At 35.6% G+C, this 22,022-nt stretch overlaps 2 protein-coding genes across 2 annotated transcripts; one reads left to right on the top strand and one right to left on the bottom strand.

Annotated features, from left to right (window-relative positions):
* Positions 1-15,141: 15,141 nt before the first annotated feature.
* Positions 15,142-15,966, top strand: LOC127794834 (ankyrin repeat-containing protein NPR4-like). Its single transcript, XM_052326089.1, has one exon. It carries the CDS (start codon positions 15,142-15,144, stop codon positions 15,964-15,966), a length of 825 nt encoding a protein of 274 aa, XP_052182049.1.
* A 479-nt stretch (positions 15,967-16,445) lies between these two features.
* On the bottom strand, positions 16,446-17,095 carry LOC127794833 (mavicyanin). Its single transcript, XM_052326087.1, has 2 exons — positions 16,891-17,095; positions 16,446-16,804 (listed from the first exon to the last, which is right to left on the bottom strand). Exons 1-2 carry the CDS (start codon positions 17,093-17,095, stop codon positions 16,446-16,448), a joined length of 564 nt encoding a protein of 187 aa, XP_052182047.1.
* Between the last annotated feature and the right edge of the window lie 4,927 nt (positions 17,096-22,022).

Below are 22,022 nucleotides of genomic sequence, written 5' to 3'. Positions count from 1 at the left end.
GGGTTGGCACTGAAATTCTCTTAACTCAAGTACTATCCAATTTTATATTCTCACTTTAAGTATTTATTTCAATTACTGCCTTAATTTATTTCCTAGTATCTGTTGTTTAAAAAACCATAAAAAAACTTTGTTGCCAATTTGTCCAAATGCGTGTGTGCTTGTGTGTGACATTCTTTTTATTTTGCCATAAATAAATCTCTCAGTGGACGATCTGGACTCATTCAGAAAATATAAATTTAAATTTGGACTACAACTGCACTCGTACACTGACGAGTATAAACTTCTCACCTAAATAAAGAAAAAAATATAACATTTTTATTGTGTTTTGTTTTGTGTTTTAATTGCAGGGTGGGAGTGCAGTCAATTGGCAAACATTGTCGATTTTAGTCAGATTCCCAAGACTATAGCATTGGTGGTCACTTTTGAACTGGGTCCATAAAGTAAGAAGTTCTCTTTGCACTATTTCACATGGATACATCTCAAGAGTTAATCGAATATCATCCAAAGACTCATTACTCAATCCATCCTTTATGAAACTAATTTTATCTTCTCGATTTATGGACATAAACCCCACAGATTTACATCATGTGTTACAGGTCCATCGAGCACATTTGTAACAACCATTCACTATTTTCGCTCTTCGTTTCTTCGCAAAACTACTCTTTTCCAAATCTGGAAAGTGCTTAAAACAAGGTGAAGTTTCGCCAGCTAATCGAACTTTTGCTTCAATCAGCAAACAAATATCTTCAGAGATGTTATTATGCATTAACAGCCTAAGTCTTTCACACCTAGCGACATCAATTTTTTTCAAATCATTCATTAGGAGAGATGAATAGTACTTGCGAATTTTTGAGAGGTGAAGATTCATTTTTTTAAAAAAAAAAAACTATAATAAGAAGAAAGTAAATAATTATAAACCTTACAAAAGAGATGAGAGTACCTGATCGAAAAATAACACAAATAAGAGAAAACTGAGCTCAAGAATGGTGGCTTGTCTCATACAGATATGGAGTCTCTTATAGAGCAATGGTGGTTGCACTCTCACCCTGCAATTAAAACACAAAATAAAATACAATAAAAATTTTATATTTTTTTTCTTTATTAAGGTGAGAGTTTATACTCGTCAGTATACGAGTGCAGTTGTAGTCCAAATTTAAATTTATACTTTCTGGATGAGTTCAGATCGTCCACTGAGAGATTTATTTATGGCAAAAGAAAAAGAATCACACACACGCACACGCATTTAGATGGATTGGTAACAAGATTTTTTTTATGATTTTTTTTTTATAATAGATACTAGAAAATAAAGTAAGGTAGAAGTTGAAATAAATACTTAATGTGAGGATATAAAATTGGATAGCACTTGAGTTAAAATAATTTCAGCACCAACCTATTGATTCCCAAATTTTAGCAGATAAAGTTAGTAACATTAATTTAATTTCAGATATGAGAGTTTGTTACTAGATGCAATTAGAGATGATGATAGTTCTAGTTTAAGCAATCCCCATACATGATATGCGAGATTCTAATTTAAGCAACTACCATAAATCTAATTACAATTAATATACAAAACAACTAAATTAATCATCCGAGTTTGGGTATGATAGCGTTTCCAGTTCTAATAACTCCCATGCATGACATGAAAGCTCTAAGTTAGGCTTACGCTCCAATCCGAATCTAGTGATTTTCTAATAATTAAAACACACTCATACTGAAATTTAAATTAATGTTACTCATTTAAAGCGCCGCTTTCTTTGGGAATTATTGGCGTTGGACACTGTCCTTGCCTTAACCCAAGATTAGATTTAGCTACTCATTTCCATTTAAAAGTTAATTGACAAGAATTTAAATGGCGTAATTTAAATAACATAATTTAAATGACAAGAATTAAAATAGCAAAAACTAACCGGCCATTTAAGCGGTGGATAATTAAAAGACAAGAATTAAAATTGCAAAAATTTAAAGGTAGAAATTAACCGACCATTTAGGTGGTGGATAATAAAGTAATAATAAATGACATAAGAATTTAAAAAAAGAAAGGAAGGAAGTAAGATTGCAAGAGAAAACAAGAGAGAGAATAAGAGCAATTCTCTAAGAGAAACTCTAAGAACAAAACTAAACTTTGATTCAAGTAATAACAAACCTCTCACAAATGCACCGAATTGAGCTATTTATAACCCACAATATGCAATACAAACCACACAATTATTCAACTAAACATAATTATATCTAATGGGCACTCACAAAACATTCACCTAACTAATGGAAGAAAATTAGGTAAAAGACAAAAAATACCAAAGACTTTAGGTGGTGGATTACTCATAAGAATATAGAAGACTTTAGGTGGTAAATCACTTATAAAAAAAATACAAAACAAAGAAAAGTCTTCTACAAGTTGGGCTTTTGTTGGGCCTTTGGTTGTTCTTAGGCATTTGGTTGGATTCCATTTGATAGTTGGGCCAATTGCACTTGAAACATCCTCTAGACTCCATAATTGACCTTTGAATTTAAGCAATAAAAATGGGTAATCCAATGTCTTCGATTATGCCCCTAATTAATTGTAGAAGCCAACTTCCTTGCTTCATCTTGAAATAATATGTAATACGAATAATTATTTACTTTAAACATAAATATAAAGCCAAAATAGGGATATAATTCATTAGGATATAAGAAATATTGACCCTTATCAAATGGGCATCACTATTCAACACTCGGCTCGAGGCATGCCATAATTACAACGTCAGACTTGGCGTCGTCTAGTGTCTCATTTTTCAACATTTTGCAGTGTGCCTCTTTTTTCAACGCTTGACGCCTCCTTTTTCAACATTTGGCAGTGTGATTGCACTGCCCAAGAAAAATGGCTACCACCACCGTTAAGTCTGTCTCCCTCTTTTCTCTATTTTTTTTATATATATATTTATTTATTTAAAAAAACAAAATTTTATTTTATTATATATTTTTATTTTATTTTTTTAGAGTTTTTTTTTTCTTTTCTTCCAGTTAAGGATCAAATGAGTGATTGCTCACCTAATCGTATAATAACTCCCATTCATTACACCACTTTTAAAGTTATTTTCAAAATTATGTAAATTGATTTTTCTCATGAATGCACATACATATTTTGAAAATATATCATCCAGATGTGTTGGTTTTATTACATCAAAGTATAGCATATTAATTCGCACAAACACCTCACACATGTTTGGTTTAATTTGATCCCTAATAATATAGACTAGCCTAAAAGATAGAAATTTAGGTTTAAATGTAGATAGACCTATGACATCTTCACATTTTGGCTCTCGAATTTTATCCTCTTCTTCCTCTCAGGCTTCTTCTTTTCTCACATCATTTTGGTCCATTTTTTCTTTTATGATTGCTTGTACCATCCTAGGTTCATCAGGTCTCTCAATTGGCTCATCATTCCTAGGGATGGATGTAAATTGGACCAACTCTTAACCTATGGGTGCATTGAATGATGATTTCTCCCATTTGAAATTTTGATTGGGTTGGTTTGGAAACTCGCCAAGCTCACTCACGCTCGAGGTCTGTGTAAGCTCAATCAATTGTTCTAAAATGTCACCCATGGCCCTAGTGGTTTGTTCTTGAAATTTGGCCACTTGTGCATTAAAACTCATTTGACCTTACATAAACTCTTGAATGGTGTCCTCTAAAAAATTTTCATCCTGAGGTTGATAAGTATCAGATATAACCCCTTGTTCTAACTCGAATTGGTGAGATACTGGAGAGAAATGTTCATGAGATTGGAACAAGGAGTCATCGTTCCAAGGATAATTCCAATGGTTATAGGAACTGGGGTAATCAGTGTAAAGATCCGGGTCGTAACCCGACAGATAAGAATTCTCCCTCTGACTCTGGTTAAAAGAAAACCTCATCTCACTGGGCTCGGGATGACCAAATGCATTAGAAGACACATAAATGCTAAAATGCTGAGATATAAAGAATATGAAAATGACAATTCAACGACAGATAATTATGCTAATGAATCAATTAATGTTTCAATAATCATACCTGACCGTAGTCTCTTGCACTATTTAGTAACTAATAGTTATCTAAATATATTTTTTTATTTAATTTATAATTTTTTTCTTTTTGTTTTTACCTCAATCTCCTTAGCAACGATGCCAAAATTTGGCTGCACTCTCACCCTGTAATTAAAACATAAAATAAAACACAATAAAAATTTTATATTTTTCTCCTTTATTTTGGCGAGAGGTTTATACTCATCGGTGTATGAGTGCAGTTGTAGTCCAAATTTAAATTTATATTTTCTGGATGAGTCCAGATCGTCTACTGAGAGATTTATTTATGGAAAAGGAAAAAGAATGTCACACACACACATACACTTATTTGAATGAATTGGTAACAAGATTTTTTTATGGTTTTTTTTTATAACAGATACTAAGAAATAAAGTAAGGCAGAAGTTGAAATATATGCTTGATGTGAGAATATGAAATTGGATAGCACTTGAATTAAGACAATTTTAGTGTCAATCCGTTGATTCCCAAATTTTAACAGACAAGGTTAGTAACATTAATTTAATTTCAGATATGAGGGTTATTTATTAAATGCAATTAGAGATTATGATAGTTCTAGTTTAAGCAATCCCCATACATGATATGCGAGATTCTAATTTAAGCAATTATCATAAATCCAATTACAATTAATACACAAAATAACTAAATTAATCATCCGGGTTTGGATATGATAGCGTTTCCAGTTCTAGAACTCTCATTCATGGCATGGAAGCTTTAAGTTAGGCTTACGCTCCAATCTAAACCTAGTGATTTTTCAATAATTAATACACATTCATACTGAAAATTAAATTAATGTCACTCATTTAAAGCGCAGCTTTCTTTAGGAATCATTGGCGTTGGACATTGTCCTTGTCCTAATCCAAGATTGGATTTAGCTACTCATCTTCATTTAAAAGTTAATTGACAAAAATTTAAATAGCGTAATTTAAATAACAAAATTTAAATGACAGGAATTAAAATAGCAGAAATTAACCAGCCATTTAGGCGGTGGATAATAAAATGACAGTAATTAAAATTGTAGAAATTGGGTTTTTGATCTTCATTTGAATTAAAAATAAAGTTTGGGTCTTCTCCAAATGATATCTTCCATGGGTTGCTCAAGTAGGGCCTTAATTCTTCATGAGTTTTAATTCTTCATTCTTCAATCCAATTTTGAATCTTCAAGCCCACATTCTTCATGTTTACAAACAAGCAATTGAGTGTTATTAAATTATATATTAAGTATATATTTATATGATATATTATATGATATATTATATACTTATATATTATATAGATGCTCCATTCATGCACTCCATTGAGTATATGTATTATGTTATAATATATATTATATTTACATGTTTATTATAATATATTATATTATATATATTATACATAACTATTCAATTAAACCAATTTAAAATCAAAACGGGGGTTATAATTATAACAAAATTTTACAAAATTAACCACTAATCAAGTGTCTTAGGCCATCCACAAGTCGAATGTGGACTAATGGTCAGAAAAAAGTCAGAGCCCAACACCCTCGTTCGCGTGGGAATGGCGAAAATCCAAGTGTCAAGTGCCCTAGGCCGTCCATAAGCCGAAGGTGGACTAATGACAGGAACAAATTCAAAGCCCAGCACACTCTTCTGTATGGGAGTGATTGAAATCCAAGGATCAAAAGCCCAAGGGATCCCAACTTGACCAGAGGAAATCCCAATCTGATTAGCTAGACCAGGAGAAATCATAACTTGATTAGGGGAAATCCCAACTTGACTAGAGGAAATCCCAGCCTGACCAGCCAAACTAAGGGATCCTAGCTTGATCAGAGGATATCCTAACCTGATCAGCTAGACTAAAGGATCCCAGTCTGACCAGGGGAAATCTCAACTTGATCAGTTAGACCAAGGGATCCCAACCTGACTAGGAAAAATCCCAACCTGATCAGCCAGACCAAGGGATCCCAGCCTAAACAGGGGAAATCTCAACCTGACCAGAGGAAATCCCAGCCTAACCAGAGGATATCCCAGCCAGACCAGGGAATCCCATCTTACCCAGCCAGACTAAGGAATCCTAGCCTAACCAGGGGATCCCAGCCAGACCAACCTGACCAGGGAATCCCAACCTGTCCAGCCTTGTTGCTCCATTGTCTTACAGGCTACATCCCCACAAACAACGCTAGGCATAACCAAGTCCAAAGTGCAGGCTACAGATCCAAGGCTAAGAATACCCAAGTTCAAAGCTTCCACTCCTGAGGTCCATTTGTCGAGGCGGCACGTGGTGGCTGGTCTCACAAATCATCATCATCATTTGTCGAGCTAAAAATGCTCTTATGCATCTTGGGAAAAATCTATAATCAAATTACCTCAGAAATAAAGCTACTCCTCGACCCAACGTGATTCTCAGATCAGCTCAAGAAGTGGGGGGTAAGTGATGTGGCACTACCTAAAATTACAAAAATACCCCTACGCGCTAGTGGCCTCGCTTACCACGTGGATTGCCCGAGAGACTAACACGTGGCAAGTCAAAAATCCAATGCGGAGTTTGAAAGATCCGGGTCGGACTGCAAGACCTGTTCCATCTTGACCTGGGTCCTCGGGAGTCGTGCCCACCCATCTCGAGTACCTCAAAGCAGGCCTGCCTATAAAAAACAGAGGTCCTAATCAGGTATAAAAAGCTCTTCAGCTCTTATATTTATTACTATCTACATTTATTCTACTAATTTGAGTGTCGGAGTCCATCCCAGGTGACTTTAGCCCTGTCACTCCATTGTCTTGCAGGTTCTATCACCGAGGTCTGACATCGTCAAGCCCGAGGTTCTATTCCCGAGATCCATTCGCAGAAGTGGCACGTGGTGTCGATCCCAAAAACCATCATCATGATATTTTTCATGGAATTTCTATGCTATCAACACACCCTAAGGGTACGCCATAACACAGTCTATTCTTCCATCCAAAAAACTTGAATGAAGAATGAGGAAAAATTATCGTGTCATAAGCAAAAACTCATTAAAAACCCAGAAAAGCATAAAATAACATTTTAGGCTAAAAATGTATAAATTTCCCCTTAAGTAAGACGATCTCATGCATTGCACAAACTAAATAATTCTAACATCTACAAATTCTCTTGAGGGTCCTGCAAAGAGATAGACATTATAGGAACCTAATGAAATCTTGGTACGAAAGAGATAAATATTATCTATTAAAAAATTTAATTCTGATAAAATATTAGAATATTGAGATAAATATCATCTATAAAAAATCCTAAACTAATGAGATTTAGGATTACCCAATTCTCCTTTATAAATAAGTAAACACTTATTTCAAAAAAATGTACATTTCTGATGTTGGTAAAAATTATGCGCTCGGGCTTTTACCATCTTTAGTGTCTAACATAAGTATTGAAGTGTTTGTGCGAGAATTTTCCTACACCCTCTAATTATTTTCTCTTTTGCAGTTTTGGGCAGCATCAGATCTCAGGATGACATCAAATTTTGGGTCGATGACAATCTAAAATAACTTGGCAATGATGTTTCACCCCATAAATTTATTATTGTACTCAAATGATAACAATTATAAACAATTACATTTATATCCATAATTAATAATATTTCAAATCATAACTTATCATATTTTATAACACATTTGGAGTAAATTGTATTAATTACCCCTAAGATTTGCTATATTGCAGAAAGTACCCTTACATTTTGAAAATGATAGAAGATAATAGTTGAAAATTTGGATAAGTTAACTAATTAATCCCTAACTCTCCCACTCTTTCACTTACTCTCGCATTTTAATTACAGAAATTAACAAGTATTATATTTTTAATCATTGAAATTAAATACATAAACTAATTTTAATTACAAAAACTATATTTTAGTTACAAAAAACATATTTCCTAATCTTTATGTACAACCTGAAAATATGAAATATGTTTATGACAACAATATTTCTTTAATTTAATAATAATATTTTTAAATTATATAAAAATAGAAAAAAAGCCGCCAGAGAAAACAAAGCTGATTTGCCAACAATAGGATTTTGCAATCCCATTGATTGTACCTGGGGTTGAAGAAACTCCTTCATTGCCTATTCGATCTGTTCCTCACCCATTTATAAGAAGCTTCCTTAATTGTATGTAGTGCTCAACAACGGACAGAATCCCGACATTTCTACATCTGTGGTCTTGATGATATAGAGAGTTTGAAAATCCGAACAATTGGGTGTTACCATGAAACCTGAATTGTTCACTTGAAGCCTTTCCAAATAGATTTCAACTAGATTTGGTTCAGCTGCCATGGTCGACCCCTTCGGCAGAAGGGAAATACAGAGAGATAGATAAGAATGTCGGTCGAATCCTCCATACCCAATTTGAAAAACCCAAACCAATAAATGAACCCACAAAAATCCAATTAGATCAATTGGATTTCCTGCGTGTCAAGGTAACGTGCAACAGTAGTCAACCCAAGGTTTATGGTTGTGCTTTTCGGAGAATTGGCTTGTGCATATATAAATGGAGTGCATGTCCTATTATATATATAGGCGTGAAGTCGCATGCCGCCTTCTTCCTTACCTTGCTTCTTGTCCTACAGTTTCACGCTTTTCTTTTGATTTGTTTGTTTTGTCTTGGCTGCTAGTCGGTAGCTTCGGCATTATATATAACAAGTCTGTTGTAGGTTTCCCAACCTGTCCTTGCTTGGGGGTGTGCAATCAATCAAAACCGAATCAGGAGTATAATTTTTTTTTTTTTAACTAGAAGATTGAAGATTAAAGATCGGATCAACACAGTCCAGTTCGGTCCGATTGGTCCCAATTAGTCTAACAAATTAATTTTATCTCTATTTAATATGAATTTAATATATATATATATACACGTATATATATATTAATATATACACAAATGCAAGCAAAATTAATAATAATCTAACATTCAATTTTTTATTCAACAAAATAATTCAACTTGAAATATACATACATATATATTAAGTAAATATACTTTAATTTTTTTATCCAAAACCCTGAACTCTAAACTTCAAATTAAGACTAGATTAAAAATAAAAAATTACTATTTTTCTGATCAAATACCTAATCAAGATGGTTTAATGTTACTGCTCGTTTTGGATCTAGTTACGTCGAAATGTGAACACCCCTATCTGGATATCTTTGCTCTTCAAAGCTATGGCTTAAGTTTTCCCCCTCGAGGCAGACATAGAGGTTGTATTGTCTCCCTGTTTTTGCAAGCTTATTACCCTATTCAAAGAGAAAGATGGACTATTTTTTCATTGAGACCCGCTATTAATTTGTACAAATTAAAAGAGTTTTATAGGTGAATGTACAGGGTGATAGATCGCGATATTTTGACATTATTGAAATTTTTGTTCACCATCTCCTCTCGCAGTAATCACCTTGCTACCTCGCCTCCTCTCGCCATTGTCGCCTTGCCGATTCAGCTGCGAGGCGACAGCAAGAGGCAAGCCAGTTGCTAAAGGATCCAGCTAGCGGTGACCGAGAGGGTAGGCGACAGAGGGTCGGTTGCAGCGACGAGAATGCAACAATGACGGTGAGAGGAATGGGAGAGAGATGAGAGGTTGTTTGAGAGAAAATGGGCAAAATGGTCATTGAGAGAGGAGATGAAGGGACAAAATGGTCCTTCAACCCACTTGTAAACCTAACTGTAAAAAGGAAAATTCTATTCACAGTGTGAAATTGCTTTCCGTAGCCGCCCCCGCAAAATTCACACCCATTTTATAAATTTCCTATTTTACCCTCAACAACCCCACACCACACCCATTTCTCTCCCTCACTCTCTCACATCCATCTCCCTGAATATACACACACATATATACACGAATATACACACATATATACACACACAAACACATCTCTCTCACACCCATTTCTCTAAATAGACACATACATATACACACAAACACATATCTCTCACACCCATTTTTCTGAATATACACGAATATACACACACAAACACATCTCTGTATATATATATATATATGCACTCACACACACACACACATATATATATATATACACACACAGACCGTGGCCATGGCAGCTGCAGCCGACCATGGCCGCGGCCATCTTTCGCAGCTGACGACGGCCGCGATGTCGCCATTGTCGCCGAGAACCCCCGAGGGGGGTTAGAAGCCATGAAGGCTACCTCCGAACCCCAAATATACAAACACACACACACCTATATATATATATATACATACGCATGGCTGCGGCCATGGCAGCTGCAGTCATGGAACACTTCCCCGACCCCCAGCTTTTAGGGAAGGCTGGGTTCCCCGACTGCCAAAGGTCGAGGAAGTTTTTTTTTTTTTTTTAATTAATTTTTTTATTATAATAAAATAAAATAAAATAAATACAAATAAATAAATTCTTTTTAAAAAGATACATATATCTTATTAGTTGAATTTATTTAATAAATAAATTAGTTAATTCTTTTAAAAAGATATATCTATCTTTAAATAAATTAAATTAGTTAATTCTTTTCAAAAATAAATTAGTTGAATTTATTTAATAAATTATTTTTAAAAAGATACATATATCTTTAAATAAATTCAACTAATTTTTAAAGATATATATCTTATTAAATTAGTTAATTGAATAACTAATTTTAAGTATATGTATCTTTATGTAATTTAATAAGATAAATTAACTAATTTTAAATTTTTTTTGAGTATCAAAAATTTAACTCACGATAATTTAAAATTTAAAATTAGTTAAAAAAATTTATAATTAGTTAATTTATAATTATTTAAAATACAAATATTTAAAAATAATTTATTTATTTATATTTTTTTAATTTTATTTTATTATAATAAATTATCTGTGTGTGTTTGTGTATATATATATATATATATATTTGTGTGTGTGCGGATGGAGAGATGGGTGTGAGAGAGAGAAATAGATGGAGTGACTATACAGAGTAAAAAGAGAAGGAAGATGATATGGTGCGGGTGATTGAAGGGTAAAATAGAATTTTTGAAAAATGATGAAAAATTTTGGTGGGAAAAGGCTGTAAAGAGTAATAATAAGATTGTGAATAGAATTTTCCCTAGGGTTGGCAATGGTTCGGTTTGGTTTCAGTTTTTGCCAAAACTATAACCAAACCAAACTTAAATTACTAAAACTAAAACCAAACCATTACCCATTTGGTTTTAAAAATTTAAAACCATAACCAAGCCATTCGGTTTCGGTTTAACCATGGTTTTTTTAGTTTAATCCATATCAACAAACAAAGACAAATAGCATTCATAAAATTTTTTGATAATTTCACAACAAACAAAGATAAATTCTAATAAAGTTACCTTATTCTTGCATAAAGTTACAAAACTTATTGGATATAAAATCACATTTCCAAACCTACAATTGTTAAGATCAATAAATTAATATGTGAATAATTAAATTATAATTTAAGCTAAAAAAAATTAGCTACGGAAGTTAATACCTTCATCAACAACATTAATATATTTTTCGTAAATTGATGCATATCCATCTGAAATGAATGAACCAACTCCATCTAACAAAATTATAAATATAAAAAATAAATTAATATGAAGAGAGATGAGGCAAAAAGCGAGAGGCAGCGAGGGTGAGAGAGATCGAGGGCGAGCAAGAGCAAGAGGGGCCGAGCCCTAGCGAGAGCAAGAGAGATCTAGTGTAAGCACCCCCGCCCGGATATCCCAACCACCCGATCTATCCGAACGAAAATGCTTACGTAGATGAGAGAAAAATAGACAAGACAAATATTCTCAGGCATGCATACATAGACAATACGACAGCAGAAGCAAAAATAGTAAATGAGCATGCCCACAAGTACTCCGCTGAAACAGCGGTCATGGAGTATATAAAAATACATACAGACCCTGTGCCGACATTAGGAGATGCAAGTGACAACCTGACACAGTCAAAATAAAAGACAGCAACTCTATCAAGACATCAGAGATGATGGGGGCAGCTAACTGTACACCTTACCAACACGGCTGACTGCTAGGTGGTACGATCCTCGCCCTTAACCTTCGCTTTACCCTTACTTGGAATGATGGAAAGTAAGGTGAGTCGCTAGACTCAGCAAGTTTATATGAAAAGGAAGGCTATAACATGAATAGAAGAAGAGATCACCCCAAATACAAACCCACATGTACACACAAGCCATGTGACGCCACCAAACAATAGTGCCGCGAAATAAAAGCACATACCGGTCCTTGGGGCCCACATAAGACACCTGACACCCAAGTCCCATACCAACATGCCGCTGCCCTGGAAGGCAACATATATCTCCATAAGCCTGTGCGCACTGTCCCGGGTCGGTACTCCCGTCACCCGTATCCCTGCCGGTACTCCCGACAGCCGAGCCAAAGGCTCCCTCGTAACGGTACTCCCGTCCGAGAACTAAATACTACCAGTATCCATGCAATGCACATAAAATGCAATGGCGTAGTGAGCATCAACGTGATACAAGGCGCCCATACATCCAGGCATCAAGCCATGCTCCGCCCACATAGTAAATCACACGCGATGCATATGCCCGTTCTGGATGCAACCTAGCCAACTAGAATGTCCGTGACCAAGCATAGCCAAATCATGATAATCCCAACATGCAGCCCACACCCATGTGCACACCAAACCATGTACAAGAATAAAATATAGACAGGCATGCTATAATCACATAACGGCAGAGCTAGTTGGCAGTGCCTGGCACCGGTCAGCGGTCAGTGACTAGGAGGGACCATCTGACGGCCTAAGATAGACCGTACGACAGTCACACCTACACCGAATAACCAATCCCTGCCCCTACTGCACAACTGCTCTAGCCAATAACCAACCAAAAATTCAATAATAATACTCAACAGCTAAGAACCTAGCCCCGGGTGAGTACGGCATCATTCCTATAGGCTTGGGGGTGGTATAAACCCCCGTAGGCAATCAATGAATAAAATCCTCAAGACCCGGATAATAAATTAAATTTTTAAAACACACCGTTTAAATATCCCATAATTTATTAACAGCCGAATCAAACGAAGGGAGGTCAAATGGATTGACAACGAAAGTAACGATGAGGTGGGTGAAAAGAACTTGTCTTTACGAGGATATCATTAGGTTCATTTCAACCAAAAAGGGCAAAAATTATATAGACTACAATATCCAATTATTTGTCAAAATTAATAAAATTGGGCCCTAAAAAGAAATTCTGACCTTACAGAATATTAATTACTAGCTGCTCTACATACCTGACAATTTAAATCGCTGATTAAACCTGATTTAATCTTGATTTTTCTCCAAAATCTTCCAGGTTTTTGCTCGCGCGCTCGCTGGAATTTTTCTGCAATTGTTTGCTGATCACTATGCGAAGAATCGAGCAGAAAACGGCCTTAAATTGGCCAAAAAATGAAAGGAGGAGGAGGCGCCACGTGGCAGCGCGCGGGCAGCCGCAGGAGGCCACCACCTCATTATCAAAACGGCGTCGTTTTGACGGCCAGGCTGATTAAAAAATCAGCCAAATTCTCCCTGCCTCGCGCGCACACCCGCGGGCTCGAGCCCGCGACTGCCCCTTCGCCCGTCCCACGGGCAAACCGCCCACGCCACACGCCTCATTTAACCTATACATAACTTATGTTATATTTAATGTGATTTTTGGCCCTTTCCGTGAATCACGCCAGCACCCCCAAACTTTTATAAATTACACTCTCACCCCCTATAATAATTACATTAATGCCCGAAACTTCCAAAAATCACAGAATTTAATTTATTTTAAGTTTTTTTTAATTCCAGAAATTCCTAAATTAATCAATCAATTACCTTAATTTCTTATTTCCTTAAAATCACCTAATTTAATTTTATTTGACCACAACAATTTATTTTAATATTTCTTTTAAATTAATTTACCCCAAAATTAAATTAAATTACTATTTATGGGGCGTTACATCTAGCGAGGGCGAGTGAGAGCAAGAGAGATGCAGAGAGCGAGGGCGATTGGCAAGCTCGCGCGGAGGAGTAAGAGAAATGAGGCAAAAAGGGTGAGAGAGATTGAAGGCAAGCGAGAGCAAGGGTCGAGCCCTAGCGAGAGCAAGAGAGATCCAAAGAGGGCAAGCGAAAGCAAGAGACATGCAGAGAGCAAGGGCGAGGGCGGGCGGACGAGCGAGAGGCAGCGAGGTTGAGAGAGGAAGGAGAAGAGAATGGGAGAAGAGTTTGCAAGCAAGGCAATTGAGCTGGGGTGGGCTAGCCTCAGGTGGGCGGGGTTGTATATAATATATATTATATATACATATTATACATATTATATATATAATATATTATATATATATTGGGTTCGGTTCGGTTACCCATCATTAGGTTTGGTTTCAGTTCGGGTTTTGGTTTGGTTTTAGTGAAAACCATAACCAAACCATACCCATTGAAACAGTGTTCGATTTTTTCCCGAACCAAATCATTACCCAGTCAAACGATTTTTAACCGCGTTGACCGGTTCGATTTCGATTCGGTTCCCCACGATTTCGATTGCAATTGCCATCCCTAATTTCCCCTATAAAAATCTTATTCGTACAAATAACATAATTCTTCTTCATTACTCTTGGTTCCCTCTTTTTTTTTAAAGAAAAGAAAATAGTATACATTCCATTCTAACAATTTATTTGCCTCCGAATCCAAGATTCGCTTTTTCTCTATATAGGACAATCTCACTCAAAAAGCCTCGGGACATAAAGTTATATTTTTTGGTACCCTTCTGGATTTTCTTCTTGTAATTTATATGCTTAAATGTGTCGTTACTGCATTTGTAGGATGATTGATGAGCACAATATATAAAATAAACTCACCAGATCTTCTTGTTCTATGCAAAACCTTGGGAATGTCAGAAAATGAATTTGACGTTTGAGACAGCTAAATAATTGCCCCTCACTCTCTCTATATACATACCGAGCTGAGTATTCATATTTTCCTCATTGTTATATATGTTTGCATGAAGGTGTGTTCTTCATTCGTACTATGTTTGCATCGAATATGATTTCAATTAACCCTTCATTTGATTGCAGCAAAGAATGATGCAACCCAGGAATTGAACGGTGGACGGCACGGAACATCAATGGAAAATCAATCCCAGAATGCTAAAGATGTTCCACTTGAGTCATCTAGATATTCAGAGGAGAAGTTTTATGGAATCGATCCTCAGCTGGAGGATTTGATCTTCGAAATTCAGCAACAAGGGCCAGTACCGGAAGCAAATGCCGGCGACCGGAAATACGCCTCCGACGACCAGAATGCACCAAACGCAATCAACCCGAAGCAAAAATGGTTTATCCGGCGAAGAACCAGCCACAGAACCATGCGAACAACAAAACTGCCCACACACCCAGCCGCCGGCCAGCTGGTTATCAGCATCAGCAACAGAATAATACTGGTGGCGGCTTTAGTCGCCGTCGTGGCCTTCACCGCGGGGATCAGCCCTCCCGGCGGTGTCTACAGGGAGGGAGAACTCGCCGGGAAGGCAATCGCCGGGGAAACAAAAGCTTTCAAGGTCTTCTCGGTCTGCAACCACGTCGCCTTATTCTTGTCGCTCTTGATTGTTTTGATTATGATCACTCTTGTTCCCACTGTGAAAAGAGTGAAACACTACCTGTACTTCTTCACGGTGATCATGTGGTTGGCGGTGTCCTCCATGGCCGCCGCTTATGTTGCTGCTATATGGGTTGTTCTGCCACAAGAGGAGTACTGGACGATGCATCGCGTGGTGGTGTTAACAGGATTCTATACCCTTTTGCTATCAGCTTCGTTTGTGTGTGGGACGATCTTGAGGCCTAAAGTACGTAAGCTACTTGGTATAAAATCAGAAACAGACAGTCCCCAGCCCCAGCCCATCACTTCTGAGACAGATGTGGAGAAGGGAGAGTGCATTGGACACACACAATAAGTCACAAACCATGCATTTGGATCAATGAAATAAGCACATGGAATACGGTTCATAAGCCCCGGGAAAGTTGAATACATAACTGGTGTTTATTTACCCTATTTCCGGCATATATATATATGATCATGCCTGTATAGGCTACCTCCTCCTAGGTTTGAAGATGTCTAATCATAATTATATATGTTATATGCATGTGTGTGTAATCTTAATCTTTCTGTCAATAATATAACGTTGTCATGTTGGTGGTGGTAATTAGCTTACTAATTATAATAAACAGAGTAAAGAAAACTTGATAAAAATAATTAATCTCTAGAGATATGTAATTGAACGATAACAACTTCTAGCTCAATATATCCCAGTCCAAATGAACACTGATCCAAACAAAAGAAAAGAAGTTCTAGCAATGGAAGTTTATGCTCTGATAGAAAAAGGAAACAAACATGGAGGCAATAATATTAATGCTCAAGTCTTGATATTAATGATTATGGCGCCCAAAGCAAATCCATAAAACTTGCAGTAAGAGCCAGCGAAATCGAAACGAATGCTGCCGAGTCTGATACAGCTGAACTTGAGAACGGCGACGGAGCGGAGGCCAGGCCCGGCGGATTGGCGGCGGACGGAGGAGAGCGGGGAATTGGGCGGAGAGCGATGACCTTGACGGCCAAGTGCTGGCCGTTCAGGCAGTGGTCGGCCTGGCCGCTTATGAAGTACACGAACCCCGGCTGGTCGAGACTCACGACGGTGTCGCCGTCGGTGAAGACGGAGATGGGTTTTCCGGTGTCGCAGTGGTAGTAGCCCCATTTGTCCACCACCAGAAGCGAGTCGTTCTTGTACTCAAAACCTGCATATATAAGCGGCAAAAATCAAAGCAGAACTTGGATTGCATATTCATTAAAGAAATTAAAGAACCCAAAATGGGGAACCCACGAAGGGAATCTCCGACGTGGAATCTGATGGCGGCGGCCCAGCGACTGTATAAGGCGGATTGATTGGCGGGGGGCTGGCGCCAGCCCTCGGAATCGCCGACTTTGAATTCCTTGGAGGCTCCGACGACGTGGGAGTTCATGGCAGCGGAAATGAACGTTACCAGAAAAACAATACAAGGAATTACGGGACTGGAGGGAGAAGCCATGGTCGTCTTCTTCGATCGATCTTTCTGCTTCCACAGAGAGAGAGAGAGGGGGATGATAATTTGATATGCCGGTGTGTGTTTTGATACAATTTGAGGTTGATGGAGGAAGGGATATAAGGCTGCGCCGGCCATGAACGTGGCTTTTGATCGTGGCAGTTACAAGCAGTTAACGTACGTGATTGTTATATCTATCCCCTCATTATCCATCCACCTTTCCAGTTCCCCTATTCTTGTTAATGATATTTTCACTTTCCTTTTTTAATTTCTTAAAAAATATATTTAAAAAAGTAAAAGGATTTTTAACCTTTGACCTAAATAAGCTTGATTGATGAATATTAATAAAAATGCCCTTCCCTAGTTTGGAGATTTCTGGTGTGTTGGTCATCTATATAATATATATATATATATATATTCTTTTACTTATAAAAAAATAAAAATACTATTTAAAGTCTCAAATTTAATATTTGTGACAAGACTCTATATTAACATTTTATATCGTACGTTATATTAATATAAATATATAAAATATTAATACTAAACATTAATAAAAATGTCAAATTTAATTTCAAAAAGATCCTCCTTGTTGCTATCAAAAATAGCCCTCAACTTGTATTTATAGCCGTAGCACGATTGGTACCCGGGTAGTAAATTGCAGTCAAAGATACAGATTCAAGTTATGATAGTCGCAGTGTAGGAGTTTCACTCTTTTGTGGAGATGGCTCCTTATGGGCACTATGCACTGTGTCTCTTGTATAAGGGGTCATCGTGTATCGTGATTTACCCCTCCCATATACATGGAACAGTGTGTAAGAGACCCTTAAGGTGAGAAAATTTGCCTTTTACAGCCAAGATAACCCTCAACTTTCATTTGAAGTAGTAAAAAGAAAATATTTGTTTAATAGAAATAGCTATTTGTTTAATAATAAAATAATTATAAGTGCATTTTGGAAATCTAACCAAAAAACTAATTATAAGAAGTTTTTTTTTTGTGTGATACAAAGAGAAACTTATCCCTAGGCAGAATTAGACAAAACAAAAATTAAAAATGTTCATTTAGTTTCGATAAAAGTTAGGATTCTTAAAAATCCAAACTTGAAGAATGAACTAGATTGATTCAATTCGTACCAGTCTAGTATGTTAGGGTGCATTTTTTTTTCGTGTTTTAATATTTAATATTGTGTTTTGAGTGTCTATTTTAAGATTTTTAAAAATATATATTTTTTATTATTTTAAAAACTATTTCTTAAAATAGAAAATTAGAAAACATGTTTATTCATAAATTTTGAAAAAAATTATTTTATAATATTTTATTCAATTAATTTGATTATTAAATAATAAAATTAACTCTTTTTAATAAAATTCTACTATTAAAATAAAATAATAAATTTAATTAATGAATTACTGATATATATTTTACCAATAATTTATATTAAATATTATTATATATAATATGTGTAATACACTTAATAATATATTATATATAATCTTATATTTTTAATTATAATATAGATATATTATATTTTTTAAATTGTAAATAAATATATAATTTTATTTTCAAAATTTAAGAATATATTTTTCTTCTTTTTTTTTCCTCTTCTTTTCTTTTTTGTCCTTTTCTTCTTATATTCTTTCTATCGTCGACAACCACCACCGACCGAAAATTCACACTATAACAGCCTATTATTAGAAATTTCAATTCAAGAGAATTAACATACACAAAAATTTGTCAAATTTAACACTTAGATTTTCATAAATCTAATTTTTAATTTTCTGCCACAAGTGAAAAATGCACTATCGGTCGCCACCGTGGCCGATGATTTCTGACGATCAGAGGCAACCACACAACACCCAATAACCTATCGACCAATAAGATCCAATAGTTAAATCTCCTTAGAACTAAATTTAAACGTTAAAGCAAACCCAACACCAGCCTATATACACACTATCAGTCATTATTGGCCACCGTGGCCGGTGGTTTCTGACAACCAGAGGTAATCACCTTAAACCTAAGGGTTCATTAATGACTATATATCCAAAAAAAAAAAGAAGAGAGAGGAGAGATGAACAAAACTAGCAAGATCGAACGACAAGCACAGTTAATGATGGCTCGCGACCGTGATGGCCTTATTTGTCCTTGGTTTTGAATATAAAGCTTAAAAAAATGCATATATATTTATTTCTATATATCATGTGAACAATATATATTATATAATAATTTTAATAATATAATATATAATTTAATTTATAAATGGACTGAATATTTTAAGCAGAGGGTGAACCAAATTGGATTAAACTAGTTTATCACTTTGGATTGAAATTTGAACACTCTTGCCAAAAATAACTTATTATGAAAGGCGATCCTTTCACAAGACAAAATATTTGAAAATATAACTAAAATAAGCTATAAGGGTCTATTTGATTGGCATTATTTTTATGAACAATAATTATTTTTCACCCAAATTTCAGCTTTTAAGCTATTTAATTGGTCAAATTTTTTATAAAAAATAATTTTCATATTATGGTCACGTAATGCTCTTTTTTCACTTTTGCTGGAATTGATTTTCCCTTAAGGGGGGTTGAATTCATTTTCCATGAAAATGGAAAAATCCACCCATCACTAACTGACATTCCCTTTTCACCATCGCCCATCAATGAAGACTTGCAACGTCGGCCATCAGTAATGGCAAAAGAGTGGGCAATGACAGGAGAATGGCAGCAGTGGCGATGGCCATCAGATAACGGCCATCGACGAGCCATCGAGCATGGGGAGCAATGACAGTAGTTGTGGCCATGGCAGTTGCGATTGTGGCTACAGCGGCCATCGGCCATGGACAAGCAATGACAGCGGCCATCGGTCGTGGGCGAACACTTAGTTGTGGCCATCAACTATGGGCAAGCAGTGACGATGACTGTGACAGATTTTTATGGGTGTATGTATATTTTTTTATGTATATTGGATTTATTTTTTAAATATTTTGTGCATGTATTATTTTTTGAATATGCATATATTTGACTATTTTATGTAATTAATTATTGATTTGTGTATTTGATTATTGATTATCTGTATGTGTGTATGTAATTATTTTTATAAAAAATAATGACAATTAAACATTAAAAATTAGAAAAGTATAATAATTTTTAGGTAAAAACTTAAGTCAGTCAAACGTATTCAATTAATATTTTCTCTATAATTTAATTTTAGAAAATTTAATTGTCTAGAAAATATTTTTTTCTCGTATAAATTCTATACTTTCAATCAAATGCGAGCATTTTAAGAGAGATGAAAACATAATAACAAAGAAGTACCCCAACTGAAATTTAATTATAACAACATTAACCATTTTGATACATACATTCATATAGCATAGAGGAAGCTAATGGTATCCATGTAAGAAGCATATACTAATATTCATTGAGGCATATCGTCGAACGACCACGGATTCAAGACGACTCAGTACTTTGAGAGCCAGATTACATCGACCAGAGCCGAGGCTGCGAGGAATAAGGAGCTGAGAAAAGTGAAGGCTACCGAAATAGCAACGCGGTCGTAGAAGCTCCGCAAGGGCTTGCAGAAATTGGGCATAGCCGAGTGCCTGACTCTGCCGTGGTTCAGTTTCGTCACACCCGATGATGCTGATCCTGCGGCGATCATCGTGTATGCAAATGCCTTGGGCCGGCTTAATCTCCCAAAACCCAATAGACCTAAAGTCGAAGTCATCAAAATAAGATCGCACATTGTCGAAACCCGAACTCAAACGGCACAATCAAGCGAGCTCCCAGCATTGTTGTCAACTCGTTGATCAAACCATTTAGCTCGCATAACAAAAAAGTCGTGGAATAATTAAAGGCGATGTCCACCTGTCTTATCTGAGGCAAACCAAATCCCTAACAATGCGGAATCCATTCTCAATTTTATAGAGTTGATAAAGACATCTTGTCTCCATAATATTATGTTCTTATTTTAGATTTTATAAAAATTGTAAACACCCCCACACTATAAATAGAGATCAAAAACCATTATATAGGAGAATGAACAATAATGATATACTGTTACTTTACTAGAATAACCAAAGAATAGTTGTGCACTAAACATCATTATAGGCGAACCATATAAAAACTTTTGTGTGTGATTTATCATTTGTTTTATTTGTTCCTTCTCTTTGCATTTGTGATCATTTTCTCATTGTGGGCCTATGAATCACGGTCGACCAATTCCAAACGTCGATAAATATTATTATACATAATATGTGTAATATACTTAATAATATACTATATGTTATCTTATATTTTTAATTATAATATAGATATATAATATTTTTTAAATTTTAAATAAATATATAATTATATTTTCAAAATTTAAGAATAATTTTTTCTTTTTTTTTTTTTACTTCTTTTCTTCTTCTTTTTTTTTTCTTTTCTTTTTTCCTCTTTTCTTCTTCTATTATCTCCAATGCCTTACATCTTTTTCGTCACTAACGACCATTGTCAGCCAAAGATTCACATAATCAGAGTCTACCATTAGAAACTCTAAGCCAAGAAGATTAACATACACAAAAATGGGTCAGATTTAATGATTAAATTTTCGTAGATTTAATTTTTAATTTTCGACTACAAATGAAAAACGCACTGCTAGTTGCCACTGACTATCATAATCAATAGTTTCTGACGATTAGAGGCAACCACTCGACACGCCAGAGCCTATCGACCAACATACCCCAAAACAAGCAAGATTCAACAGCCAAATCTTCTTAAATCTAAGTTTCAATGTTTAACCAAACCCAACACTCGTCTATATATGCACTATCTGTCGCCACCGGTCACCATGGCTGGTGATTTTGGAAATCAAAGGCAACCGCCTAATACCTAAGAGTCTATCGACTGATATACCTAAAAACCAATAAGAGAAAGAAGAGGAGAAAGGAAAGAG

Source organism: Diospyros lotus, chromosome 2 (genome assembly GCF_014633365.1).
Source record: "Diospyros lotus cultivar Yz01 chromosome 2, ASM1463336v1, whole genome shotgun sequence".
NCBI classification, from domain to species: domain Eukaryota; kingdom Viridiplantae; phylum Streptophyta; class Magnoliopsida; order Ericales; family Ebenaceae; genus Diospyros; species Diospyros lotus.
The sequence above is the reverse complement of the archived record's forward strand: the minus strand, read 5'-3'. Positions and strand labels throughout refer to the sequence as shown.

Excerpts from the sequence above, each read along its gene's own strand:
- LOC127794833 (XM_052326087.1), bottom strand. The coding sequence starts at position 17,095 with ATGGCTTCTCCCTCCAGTCCCGTAATTCCTTGTATTGTTTTTCTGGTA. Across the intron at positions 16,805-16,890 it reads CCACGTCGGAGATTCCCTTC|GTTTTGAGTACAAGAACGAC; the intron begins GTGGGTTCCCCA and ends TTATATATGCAG.
- LOC127794834 (XM_052326089.1), top strand. The coding sequence starts at position 15,142 with ATGGAAAATCAATCCCAGAATGCTAAAGATGTTCCACTTGAGTCATCT.